The sequence below is a fragment of the Pinus tabuliformis genome, chromosome 5_2 (genome assembly GCF_031772625.1).
Source record: "Pinus tabuliformis cultivar Carrire ecotype Pingquan chromosome 5_2, CPIR1, whole genome shotgun sequence".
Lineage (NCBI taxonomy): Eukaryota > Viridiplantae > Streptophyta > Pinopsida > Pinales > Pinaceae > Pinus > Pinus tabuliformis.
This window is the reverse complement of record NC_142306.1, coordinates 681436591-681459050: the sequence shown is the minus strand read 5'-3', so window position 1 is coordinate 681459050 and position 22460 is coordinate 681436591. Positions and strand designations below refer to the sequence as shown.

The window sequence follows — 22460 nt, the reverse complement described above, 5'->3', positions numbered from 1 at the left end:
TCAAAACCTTTAGGTTGCTCTATGTACACCTCTTCCTCAATCATGCCATTAAGGAAGGTTGTCTTTACATCCATCTGACATATCTTCCAACCCATCTACGCTAATAGTACCAATATAGATCCGATCGATGAGTACCTTGCAACAAGGGCAAAGGTCTCATCATAGTCAATCCCCTTTACCTGTGAAAAGCCACGGGCCACAAACCTGGCCTTATGCTTCTCCACATTACCATCTGCAGCTTGCTTTACCTTGTAAATCCATCGTAAGCTCACCACTGACTTGTCCTCTGGTCTCGGGACCACATCCCAAACACTATTATGAACTATGGAGTCATACTCCTCCACCATGGCATCGACCCAAACCGGTTGTTGCACTACCTCCTCAAAGGAAGATGGCTCTGTTTCAATGCCAACTTCCTATGGTGACTGTTGTTCTAGAATAGGTCCGTAAATGCTTTCCACAACATAAGGAGTTTCATTCCCATGGAGTCTCGAGACAATGTGGTCTCTAACTCCCTCGCCTTCGCCACACACTTCTTCCATTCAGCCAAATTTTGTGCATCTGATGCTACTGCCTTAGGAATGTCTTGATCAACGAATTCCTTGAGGCCATTATCCTCCAGCACAGCCTCCATCCTATCCTTCCAGCTTATATAATTCAAGTTGCCTTCCAAGGCATACTCGAGCCTCAACCCGTAGAAAGCCCTTTGCCGATCTTGAAGTATGTATTGCAAATTCGAATTTCACCTATAACCCAAAACTCAAAACTTCGAAATCTCCTCTAGTATACTATCTTCAGCTTTGATACTATGTGCAACCGATCTTTGTTTTCTATTGTACCAAGAAACTGCTGTTGACCCAATACTAAAGATCCCTCCTGATGTGCTCTTCCTGTCGGATGGACTCCCTGCCCAATCTGCATCGGTGAAGCCTTGAAGCTTCACTCCCTCTGTCCGTCTGTACCACAATCCATACTGAGTAGTGCCCTTGAGGTATCTCAATACATGATTTGTCGCCTTCCAATACAGCTTGGTAGGCCTAACCATCGCTTGACTAAGCTGGTTAACTACATAACACATATTCGGTCATGTGTTCACCAAATACATGAGTGAACCCACAAGCTGCCTGTAAACAGTAGCTTCCACTACTTCCCCTAAAGTAGCATCCTCCTTCCTCCAGTTACTTGCTAGAGGAGTCTCCATGGGCTTGTTTCTCTCCACGCAAAACCTCCTGAGTATCTCATTGGCATACTTGCCTTGAGACACAAACAACTCCCCATCACCCTGCCATACTTCCATGCCCAGAAAGTAATGCATGAGCCCCATGTCCTTCATCTCAAACTCGCTTGCAAGATCCTCCTTGCAAGACTTGATCATCTAATCATCACTTGTCAAAATCAATCGTCGACATATAACCCAAAGATCAACGATCTACCTTTCACCACTATGAGGTAGAGTTTCGCGTCCTCTTCACTCTTAGTGAAGCCCAACCCGGTGAAGTAGCTATCAATCCTGGCGTACCAAGCACGGGGTGCTTGCTTCAGCGCATACAAAGCTCTCTTGAGCTGGCACACATGCGACTCATGATCGAAGGTCTCAAAACATTTCGACTGCTCTATGTACACATCTTCCTCAATCATGCCATTAAGGAAGGTTGTCTTTACATCCAGTTGATGTCTCTTGCAACCCATCTGCACTGATAGTGCCAATATAGATCTGATCGATGAGTACCTTGCAACAGGAGCAAAGGTTTCATCATAGTCAATCCCCTCTACTTGTGAAAAGCCACGGGCCACAAACCTGGCCTTATGCTTCTCCACACTACTCTTTGCAGCCTGCTTTACCTTGTAAATCCATCGGGAGTTCACCACTGACTTGCCTCCGGTCTCAGGATGATCGATGAGTACCTTGCAACAGGAGCAAAGGTTTCATCATAGTCAATCCCCTCTACTTGTGAAAAGCCACGGGCCACAAACCTGGCCTTATGCTTCTCCACACTACTCTTTGCAGCCTGCTTTACCTTGTAAATCCATCGGGAGCTCACCACTGACTTGCCTTCGGTCTCAGGACCACATCCCAAACACTGTTACGAACTATGGAGTCATACTCCTCCACCATGGCATCAACCCAAACCGGTTGTTGCACTGCCTCCTCAAAGGAAGATGGCTCTATCTCAACACATCCGCTCATAAGAGCCATGTATCCAGTGTACCTCTCAGGTGACCTCCTCTGCCTGTGCTAAGATGTGGGTGCTCCCACATTCTCCCGTGCATCATGTAATAACCTGTCAGCCTCTCTGGTGCGCTTTCTCCCATCTCTGGAAGACTCTACCTGAGTGGATGTCTCCACTCCCAGATCCTTTGCATGTGGTTGCTCCACATCAATTTGAGGCTCCTCAACCTTAAGAGCTAAAAGCTCCTCAACTGCATGTAGCTCAAGCTCCCTCTCAAGGGAAACTCGCATGGTCTTCTCCTCATCGAATCTGACATCCCTGCGAACCAGTGTCATCCTGTTGGTCGGCAAGTATACCCAATAGTTGTGAGGAGTATCAGTGTACCCCACAAATATCCCCAACCTTTTCGTCGACTCAAGCTTCTTCCATGCATCTTTGGTCACATGGCAATATACGGATGACCCAAAAATGTTGAAGTGCCAACATCTGGTCTCTTACCAGAATAAGCCTGCTCTGGTGTCTTCATCCCAAGAATCTAATGTGGGCTATGGTTCTATAAATAAACTATTGTGTTGCATACCTCAGCCCACAAGTTTAGTGGTAGGCCCTAATCATGCTACATCCCTCGTGCTGCCCCTACAATGCTTTTGTTCTTCCTCTCGGCCACTCCATTCTGCTATGGGTTATGGGGTGTCGTCAACTCCCGGTTAATCCCTTTTGTCGGACAGAAGTTCTTAAACTCATTTGAGACATACTCACCATCGTTATCACTCCTCAGAGCTTTAACCTTCTTGCTAGACTCTTTCTCAACCAATGCTTTAAATTCACAAAACTTTGTGAAAGTTTGATCCTTCTTCTACATGAAAAATATCCAACATTTACAAGAAAAGTCGTCAACAAATATAACATAATACCTGTGTTTGGTCGTGGATGTTATCGAGAATGGTCCACACACATCTGAATGGACTCACTCTAGAATCGCCTCTACTCGATTGTCTCTGTCGTGAAAGGAAGCCTTGGTGTATTTTCCCAAAGTACACCCCTTGCATGTATCAACTTGCTCTAGCGTACCTTTGGGAAGACCAGTAGAGATCTACTGCATGATTTTCAAAGCCCCATGATGCAAGTGACCCAATCACATGTGCCACAACTCGCCAACATCTCGGCTCTGCACCTTCTCTGCTTTCGTGCTCAAAGCAGCACAATCCTCTACCTCCAACTTATAGAGATTCTTAACTTGAATCCCTATCTTATTTACCTGACCTGTGGCTATGTGTCGAAGGAACGCCTTTCCTTTCAAAAAAATCACATCATAGCCTCTATCCTCAAAAATGGCGACCGATACTAAGTTCTTCTTCAACCCGAGCACATACATAACATCTCTCAAGGTGAGAGGAGCACCATGCTCCCTCTGAAAAGTAATCGTTCCCAATCCAATAGCATTATACCTCCCATCATCACCCATCTCGATATGCATCTAGAGATCCTTCTCCTCCAGGTCACTGAACAACTCCTTGTCACCAGTCATGTGGAATGAAGCTCCACTGTCAAGGTACCATACACTACCCATCATTGATGACACCATGCATGCAATGAGAGTAAAGTCCAATTCGAATTGAGAGGCCAAAGCCTCACCCGCCGCTCCTCCTGAGGACTTCTTCTTGGACTTCTTGAGCAGACAGTTTGTAGCAAAATGTCCCAGCTCATGACAATGAAAGCACTTAACTTTCGACATGTCTTTCTTCTTACCTCCATGGCAAGAATCCGATTTGGAATGGGACGCCTTCCATTTCCCTTTCCTTGCCTTACTCGATAAGGCACAGTTTTCCTCATCATCAGTCTTTGATGAGGAACCATCTCTAGTGTTCCTTCTGATCTCCTCCTGCATCAAATCCGACCACAATCGTTCCCAATCTGGCAGCTTCTCCCTCCCATTGACAGAGTCCTGATAGCTATTCCAACTCTTGGGAAGGCCTAGGAGAGCTAGGCTCACCATATCATCCTCGGCAATGGTTATTCCAACACTTCCAAGCTCATCACAATAGTGAGTGAACTTGGTCAAGTATTTTGGAATGGTCTCGCCTTTCTCCATCTTGATTTTTCGAAGTTTATCTTTCACTGCCAACTTCCTATGGTCACTGTTGTTCTGGAATAGGTCCATCAATGCTTTCCACGCAGCATACGGAGTTTCCTTTCCATGGAGACTCGAAACAATGTGGTCTCAAACTCCCTCAAGGATTATCTACCTCGCCTTCACCACACACTTCTTCCATTCGGCCATATTCTATGCATCGGATGCTGCTAGCTTAGGAATGTCTTGATCAACAAATTCCTTGAGGCCATTATCCTCCAATACAGCCTCCATCCTATCCTTCCAGGCTATATAATTTGAGTTGCCTTCCAAGGCATACTCGAGCCTCAACCCGTAAAAAGCCATTTGTCGATTCTGATGTATGTATGCAAATTCGAATTTCACCTATAACCCAAAACTCAAAACTTCAAAATATCCTCTAGTATATTGTCTTCAGCTCCGATACCATCATCCATGTAGATTTTCCTGTAGATTCACAGCTCATGTAATATACTAAAACACAAGACAAGAATCTACTCTACTCTTTAAACAACGAAAACCAATAGATCGATGAAAACAATAATCGTCAAAAGAAAGATAATCGAAGACACATAATACAATTGTTTCTCTGGGGAAAGCCACTGCTCAAAACCTCGATTATCTATTGCATTAATCAGAAATCTAAGTGATAATTCAAATCTTTTTCTCACAAGAACAATTCCTACAAAAGTATGATCAACACTCTGCCTCACAAACCCACACTGACCAACACTTAGCCATTTTTTGTTGCCTGTTGAGCCCCTATTTCCTTGCGCAATTCCTGAGAGGAATAGCCCATATTTAATTGGGAATTCCTTCTTCGATAACTATGTAATCCAAATCTAGGTCCTCTTATGATAGCATGCATGCTTTGTACAACTCAGATCATTCTACCACTGATAGTACATTGTCCCTACACTCTAGTCTCAATTGGGTCTTTCTTTGAACTTACATGCATGAGTTTCTCATGGGGGAATCTTCAGTTAGTTGGAGTAGCACTAAGAATGCACCAGTGCACCAACTCACTACTAGACCTTTACTAGTTCAACCAACAGTTAGAACTAATTTAACTGTCTATAACTTAGTCAAACTAAGTTATCTACTTACAACTCAAATAAACTCATCCTGGACCCCTAAACTTTAGGGAGAACATATACATGACTACAGAAAGACTTCCAACTCAAAGTTCCTAAGCTAATTAAGTCAATTTAACTTAAGTAACTATTTATAAGTTGCTATGAAAATAGAATTCAATTTTAATTCACAGTTTGATTCAAGGACAAATTAAACTGGAATTTCTTGTTGCCATTTTTCAACATAGCTAGTCAGCAGCAAGGAAAGAGCAGCCACACAGCCCAACAGAGCAGATCATACAGTTGTCCGTATGGATTTTGTACAGCCGTATATATTTGTAGAGCAGGCTGCCTTGATTTCCATTCAAACTGAAATTTTCAGGTTTGTTATTCATTTGATTCGTTTCTCAGAGCCATTCTCCCTGTAAGAGAGCTCTTGTAAGTTCTGAAGATAATTTTAAATGATGAACTGATCTAGAAGAACAAAAATAATCGTGCACTATGTGCGATTTATTTTCTCGTTTTCTGCTGCATGCAAGAGTTAATAATTCTAGCAAGTAACTAGATCTGATCTTTTTGCTTAGATAACCAGTTTTAGGATAATTTAACAGAAAGACCCAATCACTAATCTTGTGTCCATGACAATCCTATAAATATTAGTCAAGCTTAATTGGAGACTCTGTCACTAGCTGAATTCCAAGAATTAGATTCATGATGCATTACTCTTGTTGCATCATAATCTACTCACTATTTCTTGAACCATGTTGTATGTACGATAATGTCTTGATTGCTCAGTGAATTTAGTTGCCTATCTTCATGACAACAAATAGAGATTTTTGTGTATCAAGCCAAAAATATGACTAACTATTGACTCATGGTCAACATATATTGTTCACGTCAATGCTTGAATTTGCTTTAACATCTTAAGGAGTGACATGTTATGAACATAATTAACATACTTAAACTAGTTAATTGATAGGTGTTTCTTTCAAATAGTCACAACTCTTTATGACACCTATACCCCTCAAAGTTTTGTTTATACAACTCACCTTTGTATTGTATATCATCATTTCATTTCAGTATTAAACAATAATTATCTTTATCCTTCATAAATTTCTTGTCATTGTCCTATTTATTTTGGATATTCTATTAAATGAACTAGTTTGGTTCATAACAACACAACCCATCGCCAATGATAGGCAAGGTCAAGGCACAATGAATTGCACTTGCGAAACCTATACAACATTTGACACACTGAATTCCAACAATGCATGCCACGTTCTAGCTGTGCACACATACCACAATAGACTATGGATGCACACCTCAATAGGTCACACACGCACTCAATAAACTTCAAGCATACTTACAGCATCTATAAAATATTAAAATGAGACTAGACATTTTATGGAGAAAGATTCTTGAACATGCCAATTAATGTTCTTCAATCAAGAGATAGATCATTACATAATGTTCTAATATTATATCTACTGTGAGGATGAAAGTAGATGCTGCTCTCTCGTGTGAAACTGTAATGCATTTCCTACTTTCACCTAGTTCCCAATTAAGAGGTACTTAGATTTCATCATTCATGAGCTTGCACTTTACCAACATAGAGTTCTAGCATTCAAAAGATGCAACTTCAAGATCCAATAATGAAGTAGCCCCACCCTATCCATGAAATCCCACGTAGGAACTAACAACTTGATTAGAATAGAAACACAGAAAAAACAATCAAAAAGGTTCCCTACCTATCGAGTAACTTTCAAACTCAAACGGAGCTTGTTTGAGAGGGTGCCCCCAACAAGAAGCCTTATCTTAGAGACTATCTAACACTCTAGTGTATTACTAACATCTATCACCGATTCACCATTCATTGGCAGTGGACGTTAGAACAAATTATTGTAGCCTACGTCTCAACCCTCATACATCCAATGAAATTCAAGCGAGATAGATCAGGAGACCATGCAATTTGATGATACTCTTCAAAAAACTGAATTATCATGGAACTTGTCAATTTTCATCAAGATATATATTTAGCCCACCATCTGGGGTCGCTAACCTTATTCCTGGCATTTCATTGAACAGCCACTAGGCCCTTCAGCAATTGATATTAAATTTGTTCAAGGACATAATCTTTTATGTTATTATGTACATTAATCAATTTTTAGTTTCTTGTTTCTGGTCTCTAAAGATGATCATGTGGTCTTTTCCATTTAATGCCTATATAAATAAAGTATTATGATAAACTTTTACAGTGGTCTTATGCACCTTTGGCTACTAACACTAATCAACCTTTCCTTCTTTGTTCCTTTTTTAAGCAGGCTTTCCTCAGATGTATAGCATATCTACTAAATGTGCATGCTTACCATGTGGAATATAAGGGAAATAAATAGGAGAGAAATTAAGGGTAGTTTGTTTTATCCATAGACAAGAATGACATGGAAATGGAAATAGTGCCCACAAAACCAACCAATTTAGTAGAGATAATAATTTTACCTGACCCATAAGACAGCAAGTATATGCAAGTAGTATGGATGCAACTAACCCAGCAAGAGTTCCTTCGATACTAACAGCTCCTTCTGTTCCCCTGGGAACTACTGAAAGGTTTGTGATAAGGTACCTGATTGCAATTGACCAAATTTTATTGCCAATAACATAGGGAGTCTCAAATAAAAGTCATTATTGCTACTCTTCACCAAAGCATCAAACATAATGAATTTATTCTCCAACTCGTATCTATTTAAGAGAATGCACTTTGCCAAACCATCCCAAAAGAGGAACTTCTGCAATTAAACTGTAGAATGATATTATTTCTAGTGTTACAAACTTGGGCTCTTTGTTGGACTATTCAGTAATAAGATCGTTGAAGATTCTCTACTAATGACGATTCTTTTGCATTTTTTTCATGCCATACTATTTAACTTTATACCAGAACAAGTTTATGTGTACAAATCCAACTAATTACTACATGGTTTTAGAAGATCCAACATCCTATTAGATTCTAATAAACTTTCTGGGTAGATCAGAATATTTGTAATAAATATGTAGGTTCTATGGATAGAATACTAAAAAAACAAAAGTACGTCAGCAAGATAACCATATGAAGTAGTATGATTCTTAAGCATCAAATAATGTGATGTGCAATTGTTAACGCATTAGACATGGAAATTCCTAGTGTATCACCATATGAAGCAGTAGCATTCGTAAGCAGGAAAACATCAGATGCATAATTGTTCAAGCAATGGACATGAAAACTCCCGGTGAATGAACAAACATTAGGAGTTTGCTACAAACTGTCTAAGAGAAGCCAGTGGACATATAAGTGTTGAAATTCCTAAGTATTACCCATTAGAAATTTTATCTGTATTCTCTCGTTTATTTCGCCTATTTGTTTAATTACTAACAAGTTATTTAACCATATAAATACTGAAATAAAAACAATACAGTCTCAACCATCTACAGATCAACAGTTGAAAGAAATAGTCAAGCACACAAGGGACACCGTTATTTTTGGACAATCGTCCCCGAAAAAATCCAACTTGGGAAAATCGATGCAGCAGTTCTGAGGGTTTTATTATTAAGCATCTTTTCTTGATTACACTGAGTGCCAAACTGACTCACCCGGCAGAGATAAATAATTTGGCAATAATACCTCTCATCGGAAGCAGATATTCTGAAAGTCTGCGCAACGAAACCCTCTCCAGCACAATCTGAAGCACTGCGTCAGCCCTCCTGGCCTCTGCATCAGCCCTCTGAGGCTCTATGTAACCTCTCTGGCCCTCTGTGTCACTTACGCAGCCTCTGCGTGGGTGATGCAGGGCCTTTTGGCCTCTGCGCAGTCACTGTTGGCCTCTGCGTGGCTCCCTCTAGCACTGCATCTGCCTCTCTACCTCTGCGCTGATCTTCCGACACTATCTCTACCTCTCTCCCTCGTACTCACTGCCCCTCGCTGCAACTCTGATCACTGGTTCGATTTCTCTTAGCAAACCCCGCTGTAGAAAATCGAACTAACTGATCACTCTGGTGTAACTCCAACTAACCCTCATGCCTCCTCTTATACTTTTTCTGTTGAGTCTTCAAAGGTCAAAATTACATCTCTAATCAACGGCTAAGATTAAATTTGGCTTGATCCATGTCCTATAGAACATTCTAACCCAGTTTTATATTAATACCCATTAATATTTTTATTTTCCTAAGTTTAGACTTAGGAACCCATTAAAAATATTAATTATTTTAATATCTCCTTCACCGAGCAAAATTTCCCCAAACCATTTCTAGGTCTTGGAAATCTCATGTGCTTTAGCCTCTCCACCAATTTTCATGGCTAGAGTACATCCGTTACTACCTCAAATCAACAATAAGAGAGTTCCTAGAAAATGTATACCCAAATGAGAAAAGGCAGTTTGTCCTAAAAACAGAAGAAACTGAGGAAAACCACAAAGCATAAATCTGAATGTGAAGAAACCCACGGGGGGCAGCTCAATTTGCGATCGTCGTGTTCTTAAATATTATGTAAACTATAAGATTCAAGGTTCAAATACCCCATGGGTCAAGCTAACCAAAAAAAACAAAATTTCTGAATATGAAGAAAAAATGTTCAAAACAGAAACATTTTATGTTCAGTTTCTCAAGGTTAATGGACCCTACCATCTCAAATCTTGGTTCATCCAACCATGGCCTTCAGCCAAGATCAGGTTGAGGATGGAAACCATCACTAAAAAGTTGTCAGTTCATGACTTCTAGTTGCTAGATATCAAACGTCACCACTAAATCATAACAGAATATTTATATGATGATCATATTATTATATGCAGTTTCGAAAAGATTTAAGTTAATAATAAACAAGACACATTTATTAAAAATGACTTATTGAATAGTTGCCAATTGTCCCTTGGCAATTCATCTCCCAGGAGACCCTTCGTGTTGATGTCATTTATGATATACAAAAGAATAGTAAACATATTGGAATATAACATAATCAGGCTTTGGCTCTGTTTTCTGCAATTGTGATCTGCTTGTATTTTCTGATTGTAAATTTCTTTATGGTATCAAAGCCTCATTGTAGACATCCGGGAGGGTTATCTCATAGATGAGAGGCACGGGGAACAAGTACAGTCATGTGGATACAGACAGCTGTGATGAAACATCATGGAACGCAGATTGAATGAAAAGCTAAACGTAAATGTAAGAAGGTCAATGTGAGAAGACATCACAAGGAAGGTCAGTGTTTGACTGCAGCACAGGACAGCAGATGCGGGAAACAGCAGATCATCATGGATTCATCATGGCATGCACAGGACCATAACTTAGTTTGACTCCTTTTCATTAGTGAATGCATTTCTCACCCTTCTCATAGCGATGAATGTGGCACTGATGGGTTATTTGTGTGTCAGTTCCTTTTATGTGAGATCAATAGCCATTTTTATTATGGTGGATTAATCCATTCTTGCAGTGGCTTCAGTGACGAGTCCTGCAGATTTTTAGGCCAACTAAATCTATCTATACATTATCTTTCTGATAGTACTTATTATACTACCATGACTCTCCGCTGAGAACTTCAATTATACAAAGGTTGGTGCTGGGACTGTTTTCTGTGTTATTGTGGAGCAGAACTTTCTGTTAGTTTTTATTCTTTTCATGATCTATGCAGCATAAATTGCCAGTCTTCAACAGAACTAATGGGGTCTCTCTTTTCCTGGATCTACCTAGACCAAGCCTGGGCTCTGATACCACTACTATGACCTAGCTGGTTCATTCAATCAAATATCCAAAACAAAGAGGGCAGCAATGAGAAATCCATTAAGGATAAAAGATGATAATTGTTTAATATTGGAATGAGATGGTGATATACAATACAACGGTGAGTTGCATAAATAGAAGTTGAAGGGATAGGTAATGTAAAGAGTTGTGACTGTTTGAAAGAGGCACCTATTAATTAACTAGGTCTAATTATGTCAATTATGTTCATAATAGATATAGTGCACCTCAGTGTTATGACACAAGGGTTTCCCTGGTTAAAGGAGGCTGACTCAAAGGATGGGCCCTTTCTGGAGCGCATGTGGTTATTGGCTGGCCACGCATGGTTGTACTCTAATCATTCTGACAAAGTAAAAATGGTTCAACATCTTTTGTGTGATTGCAATGTCACTAAAACCTTTTGGGATGAGGTCATTGATAACTACTCTGTTGGTTTTTGTAGCATCAGATGTGTTCTAGCCACAAAACTTTGTGGAGAGGCTAGAATACATGTATTCTCCAAAACCCAAAAATCATTTCTGGAAATTCCACCTAGAGACGACTTAATTAAAATAATTAATCTTTTTCTTAATGGGACCGAAGTCCAAACTTAAGAAAACTGATTAATTAAAGGGTATTAATTAAGTCATGGTGAAAATCTTCTAGAAGAAGACATGAATCGAATTCTAATTAATCTTAGCCATCGATTATGTTTTAATCTTGGTTGTTGAAGCCTCAACGAGAGATTATAAGAATAAATTCAATGGGGGTTGGAGAGCACACTTGAGAGACAAGGAATTCAATTTTTCTGGGAAATCAAACTCCAGAGTAGCAACAATCAGTTGTCAGAGGTGATTCAGTGAAATCGAAGCAGTGAGAGAGGGGCATGGATAGTAAGGCCGGAAGGAAGTTTCTCAAGTCCGATGAGTGCATAGCAGAGAGGCAGTGAGTACCACGGAGAGGCAGCACAAAGCTTCTGAGGGAGATTTGTACTTTGCTAAGGAGAAGTCGAAATTCAATGCCAAAAGTCGGAGTGGGAGCCCGGAGGCCAAGAGGATTGATTTTTCATATAGCATCTGATTAGTTAGCGAGAGAGGCGCTGGTCCGAGTTGTGGGACGCAGATCTGCGTACGTTGACACAGAGGTAGCAAGGGGCAGCTCATCTTGAGCCAAGGTCAGTGTCGGATCACTGATGGGAGTGAAATTTTTCTCACTAGATCTCATGTCAACTCAAAAACCAGATTCGTTGATTTTTTGCCAAGTGTCTGAATCTTGCGAATCGGATTCGATTCGCCCTAATTCGAGTCTGAATTTCATGACACAACGTGTCCGAATGGGACACGATTGAATCTGGATCGTGTCCCGTTCGGACACATCGTGTCACAAAATCCGAACACGAATCCAGCAATTTCTAATCTTCTTTACCACTTGTTTCATTCCTATTGCAAAAAGTGAGTTGTGGGTTTGTTGTTAGAAGTCTGGAGCAAAGAGCCAAGGGTTTGGAGCATTTTCAAAGAGATTCAAGCAACAGGTAAGTGCATTTCCTCTCTATTTTTTTGCATTTGTATTACCACAGTTTGTATATGCATTTCTTTTACAAATTTGTGCATGTTTTGTTTATTTTCTTTACAATATTCATGGCTCAATCAAGCGCAGCATGTAAGGGGCAAAGGAAGGGAAAGAATGTCCCCATTGGAAATGCCCCTCCTCCCCCAATATCATCAGAGTCTGCTGCAAGTAATGTTAAGGGAAGACTTCCTCCTAGAGGTAACATTGAGAAATATCCCTTGTGGAAATATGTCACAAGAGAGGTGGGCCAAGCAGCAAGGGGAAGGGAGGAGGCAATGTGAATTGGAGATGCAACTTTTGCCACAATACTTTCACAAGCACATATTTTCGTGTGAAAGGCCATTTGTTGGCTTTACCAGGTTGTGGAGTTGGAGCTTGTACACAAGTTCCTTTACAAAAGAGGAAAGAAATGGAAAAAGAGTTCACTGTTGGTATGGCAAATGTGGCTGCAAAAGAAAAAAAAAAAAACAAAAAACAAAAATAATGACCCCCTTCCATTTTTTAGGGAAGGCACCACCAAATTTCCATTTGAGAGTTCTATTGGGGGACAAATAGCAAAAAGAAAGGTAATTTCACTTGGTCCAATGGATAAGATTTTTCAAAAAGAGAAACGGGAAGAGCTTGATCTCGCCATTGCCTTTTTTTTCTATCAGAATTTCATATCCTTTAATGTTGCACGCTCAACTCTATTTATTGAGATGTGTCGAGCTCTAAATCACGGGTCTCCATCATGGTATGTGCCTCCTGGTTCAGAGAAGCTTAGAACCATGTTGTTGACGAAGACAAAAAAAGAGGTGCAAAAAATGCTTGAGCCTATTAAAGCATCATGGCCAACATCTGGGGTTAGCATTGTTTCTGATGGATGGACAGATCCAGCATGACACCCACTCATCAACTTCATAGTGTCTTCCTTGAATGGTCCAGTTTTCTTGAAAGCAATGGATACACTTGGAGAATACAAGGATGCACAATTTATGGGTGAGTTGTTTATTAAAGTTATTGAAGATGTAGGTGTTGATTCTTTTGTGCAAATCATTACAGATAATGCACCTGTTTGCGAGGTTGTTGGCATGATTGTGGAAGCTAAATATCCACAAGTTTTTTGGACATCTTGCATTGTTCATTCATTGAACTTAGCACTGAAATCCATTGCTTTTGATATGCTTTGGATTGGTAACATTATTGACGATGCACGACATATCCGTAACTTTCTGCAAAATCATACAAATGCCCTCACTATCTACAAGGAGTAGAGCGATCTATCATTGTTTAAGATTGATGATACACGGTTTGCCTCTTCATTCATCATGTTGAAGAGGTTGAGGGAGATCAAGACTGCTCTTGGGGCCATGGTTATTTCTGAGTTTTGGTCTTTTTGGAGAAAGATAGATCGACTAGCCTCTAAAAGAGTGAAGGACACATTGCTAGATAATGCTTGGTGGGAGAGGATAGATCTAATTATTCAGATCATGGACCCTATCATTTCTTTGCTTTGATTTGCAGACACAGACAAACCCATCCTAGGAGAGGTTTATGAGGGATGGGTTTCCATGATTGAGTCTGTGAGGAGCATTATTCTACAAAGTGAATGCCCCGAGTATGAGACATCACCAAAGGCCTTCTATGGTACCATACAAGATATTCTTGTCAACATATGGGACAAGAATTGCACACCTTTACATTGTTTGGCTCACTCATTGAACCCAAAACACTACAACTATGAGTGGCTAAATGGTGGACCTTCCTGCAGATTCCCTCCTCACATGGATGGTGAAATCTCACAAGGAGGAAAGATGCATTTCAGGCGGGTTTTTCAGGATAGAGCATTGCTTGATGAGGTGGAGGATGCCTTTGTAGAGTTTTCCACTAGCACTAGTCATGGGGCAACAAGCCCTCCTCTTCAGCAGTTAGCCATGAGGCTCCTCTCTCAAGTGACTTCATCCTCTTGTTGTGAGAGGAATTGGAGCACATATGGGAATTTGTATAGTGTGAAGAAGAGCGGGCTTGAGCAGTCCAGGGCAGAGACAATGGTGTATGTGCACACCAACCTTCGTCTTATTTACAAGCAGAGGGAAGTGTGGTTGAAGGGAAAGACAAAGATGTGGGATGTCTTTCCTGATGATATGGGTCTGAACAACACTGTTGAGTTGGCATTGGCCAACATGGATCTCAATGATCCAGTGCTAGAGCCTGTTAGATTTGATGACGGTGATACTGTAGAGGGGTCATCCTCCAAACCAGCAGATGCAGAGGCAACTATGGATACAAGGGAGGAGGAGGATGCAGAGGAGAGCAGTGGTGACCATGATGATGAGGACAAAAGATGTTGATTTTGATGATGACTATAAGGATTGATGACTCTTGAGTCATTGGCTACCTACTACCTTGAGGATTGTATACCTATAGTTGTTTTGTATTTTCTATTTCTATTTTCCATTGGCATTGCACTACCTATGTAACACATTTTGATTTTGATGACTTAATGAGAAAACTACAGCTGTCAGTGTCTTTATCTTACTATCTTTTCTTTCTCCTATTGGATCATTGATGAATTGAATATGTATTATGATTTATCATTTATGAGTTTAGAATTTATGATTCATTGATTTATCATTTATGTGACATGTATTTGAATTTTAAATGTACTATGCATGTTGTAACGTTACTAACTTACTTTGTAAATAGTAAAACTTACATCTAGATGATGGTCTATGTTTGAAATCAATGAATTTGTATCATTAATGAGAATTTGTGTAAGAAATATCGAATTTTTAATATATATATATATAACGTGTCCTGTTCCAGGGGGTCAACGTGTCTGAATCCGACACTCAAATCCCTGTATCCTACGAATCCCGAATCCCCGTGTCAGGTTACTTAGCCTGCCAGTTATTTCTCTGTATGGAAAGCTAGATTTGAGCTTCCATAGATTTGTACTTGGATTTACTACTACATAATAAATAAAACCCTCAGTTGTTGCACCGATTTTCCCAAGTTGGGTTTTTCCGGGGACATTGATCCAAAAATAACAGTGTTATTTATGTGTATGTGATTCTATTCTTCTAGCATTATTTTTCTTCCGCAGTATTGTATTTGTGAAGGCTGCAATGTATTAGTTTCGATATTTACCGTAGAATGCAGTAAATAATTTGTTCAAGTTATTTAACAAATAGAAGAAACTTAATCAATTGTTGCAGTAGGATTCGAGGTTTCTGAATTTTCACATGGTATCAGAGCACAGATCGTAAGTCGAAGAGCTCAGTAGCAAAAGCGAAGATAATTTTGAATCTATGCAGAGGCAGTGGCTCGAAACCCTCTAGAGGTAGCGTAGTCCTTGGCCACATGGGTTAGTTTTTGAGGAAAGATCTATTTCTCTGAGAGAGTCGACGGAGAAATTAGATTTTCCAGATCAAAGAGTACCAGAGGCAGAGGGAGCGGAAATATTTCCCTTGCAGAGCAGATCTTCAACTATGACGCAGTTATTTTGCAGCAGTTTGCTAGTGCAAAATAGGGTCAGGAGGAAGAAAGAGCACACACTGAGGGAATTCTTTCCTCAGGGAACTTCTAGCCTAGAAGTTCAATTTTTCCTAGCAAAGCAGCAGTAGTTGTGAGAATATTTTCCCACTCCAGCAGGGAGTGCTTAGAGCCAGTCAACAGTTGCGCATAGGAGAAGAGCTCAGTAGCAAAAGCGAAGAGAATTTTGAATCTATGCAGAGGCAGTGGTTCGAAACCATCTAGAAGCAGTGTAGTCCTTGGCCAGGTGGGTCGGTTTTTGAGGAAAGATCTATTTCTCTGAAAGAATCGACAGAGAAATTAGATTTTCCAGATCAAAGAGTACCAGAGGCAAAGGGAGCGGAAATATTTTCCTTGCGGAGCAGATCTTCAACTATGACGCACTCATTTTGCAGCAGTTTGCTAGTGCAAAATAGCGTCAGGAGGAAGAAAGAGCACACACTGAGGGAATTCTTTCCTCGAGGAACTTCTAGCCCAGAAGTTTGATTTTTCCTAGCAAAGCAGTAGTAGTTGTGAGAAGATTTTCCCACTCCAGCAGGGAGTGCTTAGAGCTAGTCAACAGTCACGCATAGGAGAAGAGGAGGAATTTGACTTTTTTTTTAAATGGCTACAGATGGGAAGGAGCCAAAGTGACAGATGCAGTAGTTAGCAACCGTCAGATAATGAGCAACGCAAAGCAGAGTTGGCAGGAGTGTAGTTGGCACAACACAAAGTCAGCAGTAGCGTAGAGGCTTCAATGACAGCGCTAGCAGCAGTCAAGACTCAGGGGACAGAAGCATCATACATCACAGTTGGTTCAGTATTTTGGATGAATTTTTGTTGCAGTTGTTGCAATTGCAGCAATAGCAGATGGAGAGGGAGTTGTAGTGCAGATGCAGTGTTGGCAGCAGTACAGCAGGGCCAACAGTAGTACAGATGCAGTGTTTATCAGAGTTGCGCAATAGTTGGTGGGCAACAGCAGCTAAACATCAGCAGCGTAATAAGAGATCATGCAGAGACAAGGTGTTGCTTTAGTGGGTTGCAGCGCTAGAACACATTCCTCGCTAAGAGGGAGTGTTGGTTTTTGTAGCATCGGATGTGTTCTAGCCACGAAACTTTGTGGAGAGACTAGAATACATGTATTTTCCAAAACCCATAAATCATTTCTGGAATTCCACCTAGAGATGACTTAATTAAAATAATTAATCTTTTTTTAATGGAACCTAAGTCCAAACTTAGGAAAATTGATTAATTAAAGGGTATTAATTAAGTCATGGTAAGAATCTTCTAGAAGAAGACATGGATCGAGTTCTAGTTAATCTTAGCCATGGATTATGTTTTAATCTTGGCTATTGAAACCTCAAAGAGAGATTATAAGAATAAATTCAATGGGGGTTGGAGAACACACTTGAGAGACAAGGAATTCGATTTTGCTGGGAAATCAAACTCCAAAATAGCAGCAGTGAGTTGTCAGAGGTGATTCAGTGAAGTCGAAGCAATGAGAGAGGGGCAGGGATAGTAAGGCCGGAAGGAAGTTTCTCCAATCCGGTGAGTGCATAGCAGAGAGGCATTGAGTGCCACAGAGAGGCAGCGCAGAGCTTCAGAGGGAGATCTGTATTTTGCTGAGGAGAAGTCGAAATTCAGTGCCAAAAGCTGGAGTGGGAGCCCAGAGGCTAGGAGGATCGATTTTCCAAATAGCAATTGATCAGTTAGCGAGAGAGACGTTGGTCCGCGTTCTGGGACACAGATCTGTGTAAGTTGACGCAGAGGCAGCAAGGGGCATCTCATCTTGAGCCAAGGTCAGTGTCGGATCACCAATGGGAATGAGATTTTTCTCACTAGATCTCCTGTCAACTATTTCTCTGTATGGAAACCTAGATTTGAGCTTCCATAGATTTGTACTCAAATTTACTACTGCATAATAAATAAAACCCTCAACTGTTGCACCGATTTTCCCAAGTTGGGTTTTTCGGGGGACATTGGTCCAAAAATAACAGTGTTATTTATGTGTGTGTAATTCTATTCTTCCAGCATTATTTTTCTTCTGCAGTATTGTATTTGTGCAATGTGAAGGCTGCAGTGTATTAGCTTTGATATTTACCATAGAATGCAGTAAATAATTTGTTCAAGTTACTTAAAAAATAGAAAAAACTTGATTAGCTGTTGCAATAGGATTCGGGGTTTCCAAATTTTCACATACTAGTCTACAGCCTGGTGGACTAGCTCAAGTGGTTAAGTGCTTTGAGCTTCGTGTAGAAGGGCTCAGGATCAATCCCCTATGTTGGCTGCCTCTATTGCATACCTTACTCAATGTCCCTATTGGGTCAGACACCATAATCACCATTCATAGACCATAGTAGCACACACTCAAGAAGTAGAGTGAATTATGGAGCTATTGAAGACATGAAGCCCTAGGAGCAGTGCACAAGCAGATGACTTGTTCAACATGGCTACCAAGAGGCATGCAAGAGCAACATATCAATCAAGCATGCATCCCAAGGGGCAGAATGGCAACAAGAGGAGAAAAAGCATATCCCAAGGCCAGCACATGTAAACAAAAGGACAAATTTCAGATAGAATTGCAAATAGAATGAGGTAGGCACAGAAGCAGAAAACATGCCTCTAAGCAGGTCGATCTGAACAGTTTTCAAGGCATCAATTTGTGCACATATTTCGACATGGCAGACACACATCCCAAGGAAAGCCAACAAACCCAAAAATAAATTGAAGTAATCCATTCACATAATTCAAAGCACTTCTGGCAAAGAATTCAAGGTAATTTGTGCACATTGTTTTATATATTTTCAGCACATACTTTTTTCAAGACATTTGGATACAATTCAAGATATTTCATGGACATAAATCAGGAAGCAGACCCTTGCAAGTTGCAACATAGAAACTTTGCACAGAATATGAAGATGCCTACAATAAACATTTATAGATGGTAATACAATTAGGAGGCAGCTGAATTTATAAATTCTAGGTGGAAGAAAAATTCACAATTCCAGTTAAGTATTTTATTTTTATGTGAAAGATTTTCAATGCTTCGCAATTTTTCCTTTAATGTATAATATCAATATTCTAACCAATTTTATGCTTGAGCCCAATCAAAAAAAATTCAATGAGTATAATTTTAACACATGGAAGTAGCAGATGATTACTCTTCTCCAGCACAGGTGCCTACTGGAAGCAGTGACCAGAAAAGTTATAAGAGAACCAAATAAGAAGTAAGAATATAACATGAAGTACCAATAGGCAAAGCAGTCATAGAACAAGATGAATGTGACTACAAAAACAGAGAAGCAGCAATCTCATTACGATGTCATCAGCTGAAAAGATGCTCCCTGTTACCCCTTCACAAATAGTGGTAACTAGAGGAGAAATTTTCTCTTATGATCCCAATCACAGACAGCAGTTCCACAGTTGACACCCATGTTTCTCCACAGACAGTTGCCCAAAGATGCTTCCCACACCATGCTCAACTCACTCATTTGATGATTTTTGTGCCCGACACACACGAGGTACAATTGTTCATTGCTTCATATTAAGTGTTAATGGCATATGTATTTGGCATAAAAGTAGTAACCATGGGTTGAAATTGGATAATGGATCATGGTACTTTGAATTTGTTTCTTGTCTTATTTCACCTTGGTCGTCATCATCATCTCGTAGTCAAATGTTGTCACTCGAGGGTAGAGGGGTACTAGTACTACTAGAGGACTTTGACAGGGGTGATTTGTCCATGTCCTAATCCATATGTAGCATGCTCCATCTTTACCATCTCTGTTTCCCTTCCTTTTGGGTCGGTTGTTACACATCACACATATAGGTTCATGCTTCATAATCCCATGAGAAGAAGGAGCTTGAATGCTCAAGGTTGATGTAGCTTTATAAGAAAAGGAAAGAGCAAGATATAATGTTCAAAATGTAAAATAAATCAACTTTCAAGGGATATGAATGATAAGTCAAAAGCCCAAGATAAAGCTTGAGCTCTACCCCCTCGCTATAAGTCCTATGAAATGAAACACATACCTAAAAGAGATTAAATCAGTGTTGCGGGGGAGCGCCCCCCCCCCCTCGAACCCGCTCCCGAAGCGCGCTCCGGGCGGGAGCGGCTCGGGAGCGCGCTCCCAAAATCGCTCCCGGACGGGAGCGATTTTCGGGAGCGCGCTCCCGTAAAAAAATTTGCGCTCCCTGGTCTGTGAGGGAGCGCTTCAGGGAGCGATCGCTCCCGCGCTCCCGGAGCGTCTTTTAATGCCCGGGAGCGATCGGGGAGCGATCGCTCCCTGATCGCTCCCGGGCATTAAAAGACGCTCCGGGAGCGATTTTTAACGGACCGGGAGCGGTCCGGCGGAAAAAAAAAAATCCGCCGGACCCGAAAATTAAAAAAAAATTAGAAATTTTTTTTTGTTTATAAGCCCAATGGGCCAAAAAAAAATCATTTCAACTTCATTGAGCTTGAGAGTGAGAGCTGAGCAAGAGCAAAGGAGCAAGGAGCAAGAGCTGAGGAGCAAGGAGCCAGAGCTGAGGAGCGAGGAGCAAGTGCCAAGGAGCGAGGAGCAAGCCTGCAGAGGTAAGTAACTTAATCATTTAGTTAGTTTAGCTGGTTAGGTAGTTAATTTGGTTAGTTTAATTTACCTGTTTGAGTTTAAAGCTCATTAATTTAAATTAAATTAATAAATTAAATGAATTAATCCCAATAAACTAAATTAATTTGCAGATTCAAGACTCAAACCCTACAAACATCAAACACCATGGACCTGGGGATATTTATTGGCATTTTCCTCTTCCTGGTCCCTTTTATGGTTATTATGGTGGTGGAGAGTAGGAAACGGAGGGGGCCTCAAACTAAAGAGGTGGATGAAGAAGCCGGAGGAAGTCAAATGGGTGAAAACCCCAGTGAGGAGGAGGTTGAGGAAGGTGAACATGAGGGTCAAAAAACTAAACAAGACCAAACTCCATTGTGGAAATATGTTCACAGGGCTGAAACAGGGAGAGGGGGTGGAACCACTAAATTTCATTGCCCCCATTGCAACACTGACTACACAGGCTCATACACATGTGCTAGAAGACACCTCTGCGGGAAAAGGCCATGGGATGGAGAGAAACAAATAGGAATCAAAACTTGTGACAAGGTGTCAACAGCAGATAGAGCCAAATACATAAAGGAAGAGGAGGACGCCCAATACAGAACAAAAAGATCAAGGGGTTTCTTTGAACCAATCTCACCATCACAAAGAACTCCTTCAGCATCCTCCCAAGGCAGTGGATATGGACATGGAGGCACAGGGTCATCATCTTTAAGGCGTAGAACCATATCAGATTTCCTTGATGAGGGGTGTAGGAATGATGTGGATTCAAAAGTTTACAGGTTCCTCTATGCATGTGGGATACCATTCAATGTTCTACGCTCACCTTATTGGCACGAAATGGTTTCTGCCATAAATGATGCCCCTAAAGGATACAAGAGCCCTGGGTATGACAAGGCAAGAACTGTTGGCCTTGATCATGAAAAAGCAAAAATATCACAGTCTTTGAATAAAATGACAAGTTCTTGGACTGACAATGGGGTGTCCATTGTATCTGATGGATGGACAAATGTAAAAGGCAAGCCATTGATAAGTGTTCTTGCTGTGTCCCGAAGTGGTCCCATCTTTCTAGCTGCACATGATTACTCAGACAAGTTCAAGACCGCTATCAACATTGCAGAAGCATTGCTTGAAACAATTGAGCGTATTGGCCCATACAATTTCATCCAAGTCATCACTGATAATGCTCCTAATTGTAAGGCAGCGGGAGCAATTATTGAGGATAAATACCCGAACATATTTTGGTCTGGATGTTTGGTTCACACATTGAACCTTCTGTTGCATGATATTGTCAAAAACAAAAATGAACAATACCAATGGATTGGTGATTTGTACAAGAAAGGAAAAAAAATGATAAAATTTATTACAAATCATAGCAATACCCATGGCCTTTTCCGCAGTCACTCGAGATTGGAGTTGCTGAAGATTGCGAGGACTAGATTTGGTAGCTATTACCTCACCTTCAGGCGCCTTTTGAAGGTAAGAGAGGCATTAGCTAGCATGGTATCAAGTCCACATTGGCAGGTGTTAAAGGAAAGGGCTACAAATGTAGCTGACATGGCAGGTTTTGAAACGATGGAGGAGGCCGCTCTTGATGGGCAGTTTTGGACAACTGTGAGACAGGTATTGGATTTCACCAAGCCAATTTATAACATGATTCGGTTTGCAGATACAGACAAACCAGTGATTGGCGAGGTGTATGAGCAAATGGATACCATGT

General features: G+C 40.7%; 1 protein-coding gene across 2 annotated transcripts in view; it reads right to left on the bottom strand.

The window, feature by feature from the left end:
- The window catches only part of LOC149160948 (integral membrane protein (Protein of unknown function DUF92, transmembrane)), a 122792-nt gene that overhangs the window by 9429 nt on the left and 90903 nt on the right, over positions 1-22460 (bottom strand). For both annotated transcript variants that reach the window (XM_089436842.1, XM_089436841.1), the window contains exon 3: positions 7851-7974. In XM_089436842.1, coding sequence (XP_089292968.1) covers positions 7851-7974 — 124 coding nt within the window. The remainder of the gene's footprint in view (positions 1-7850; positions 7975-22460) is intronic.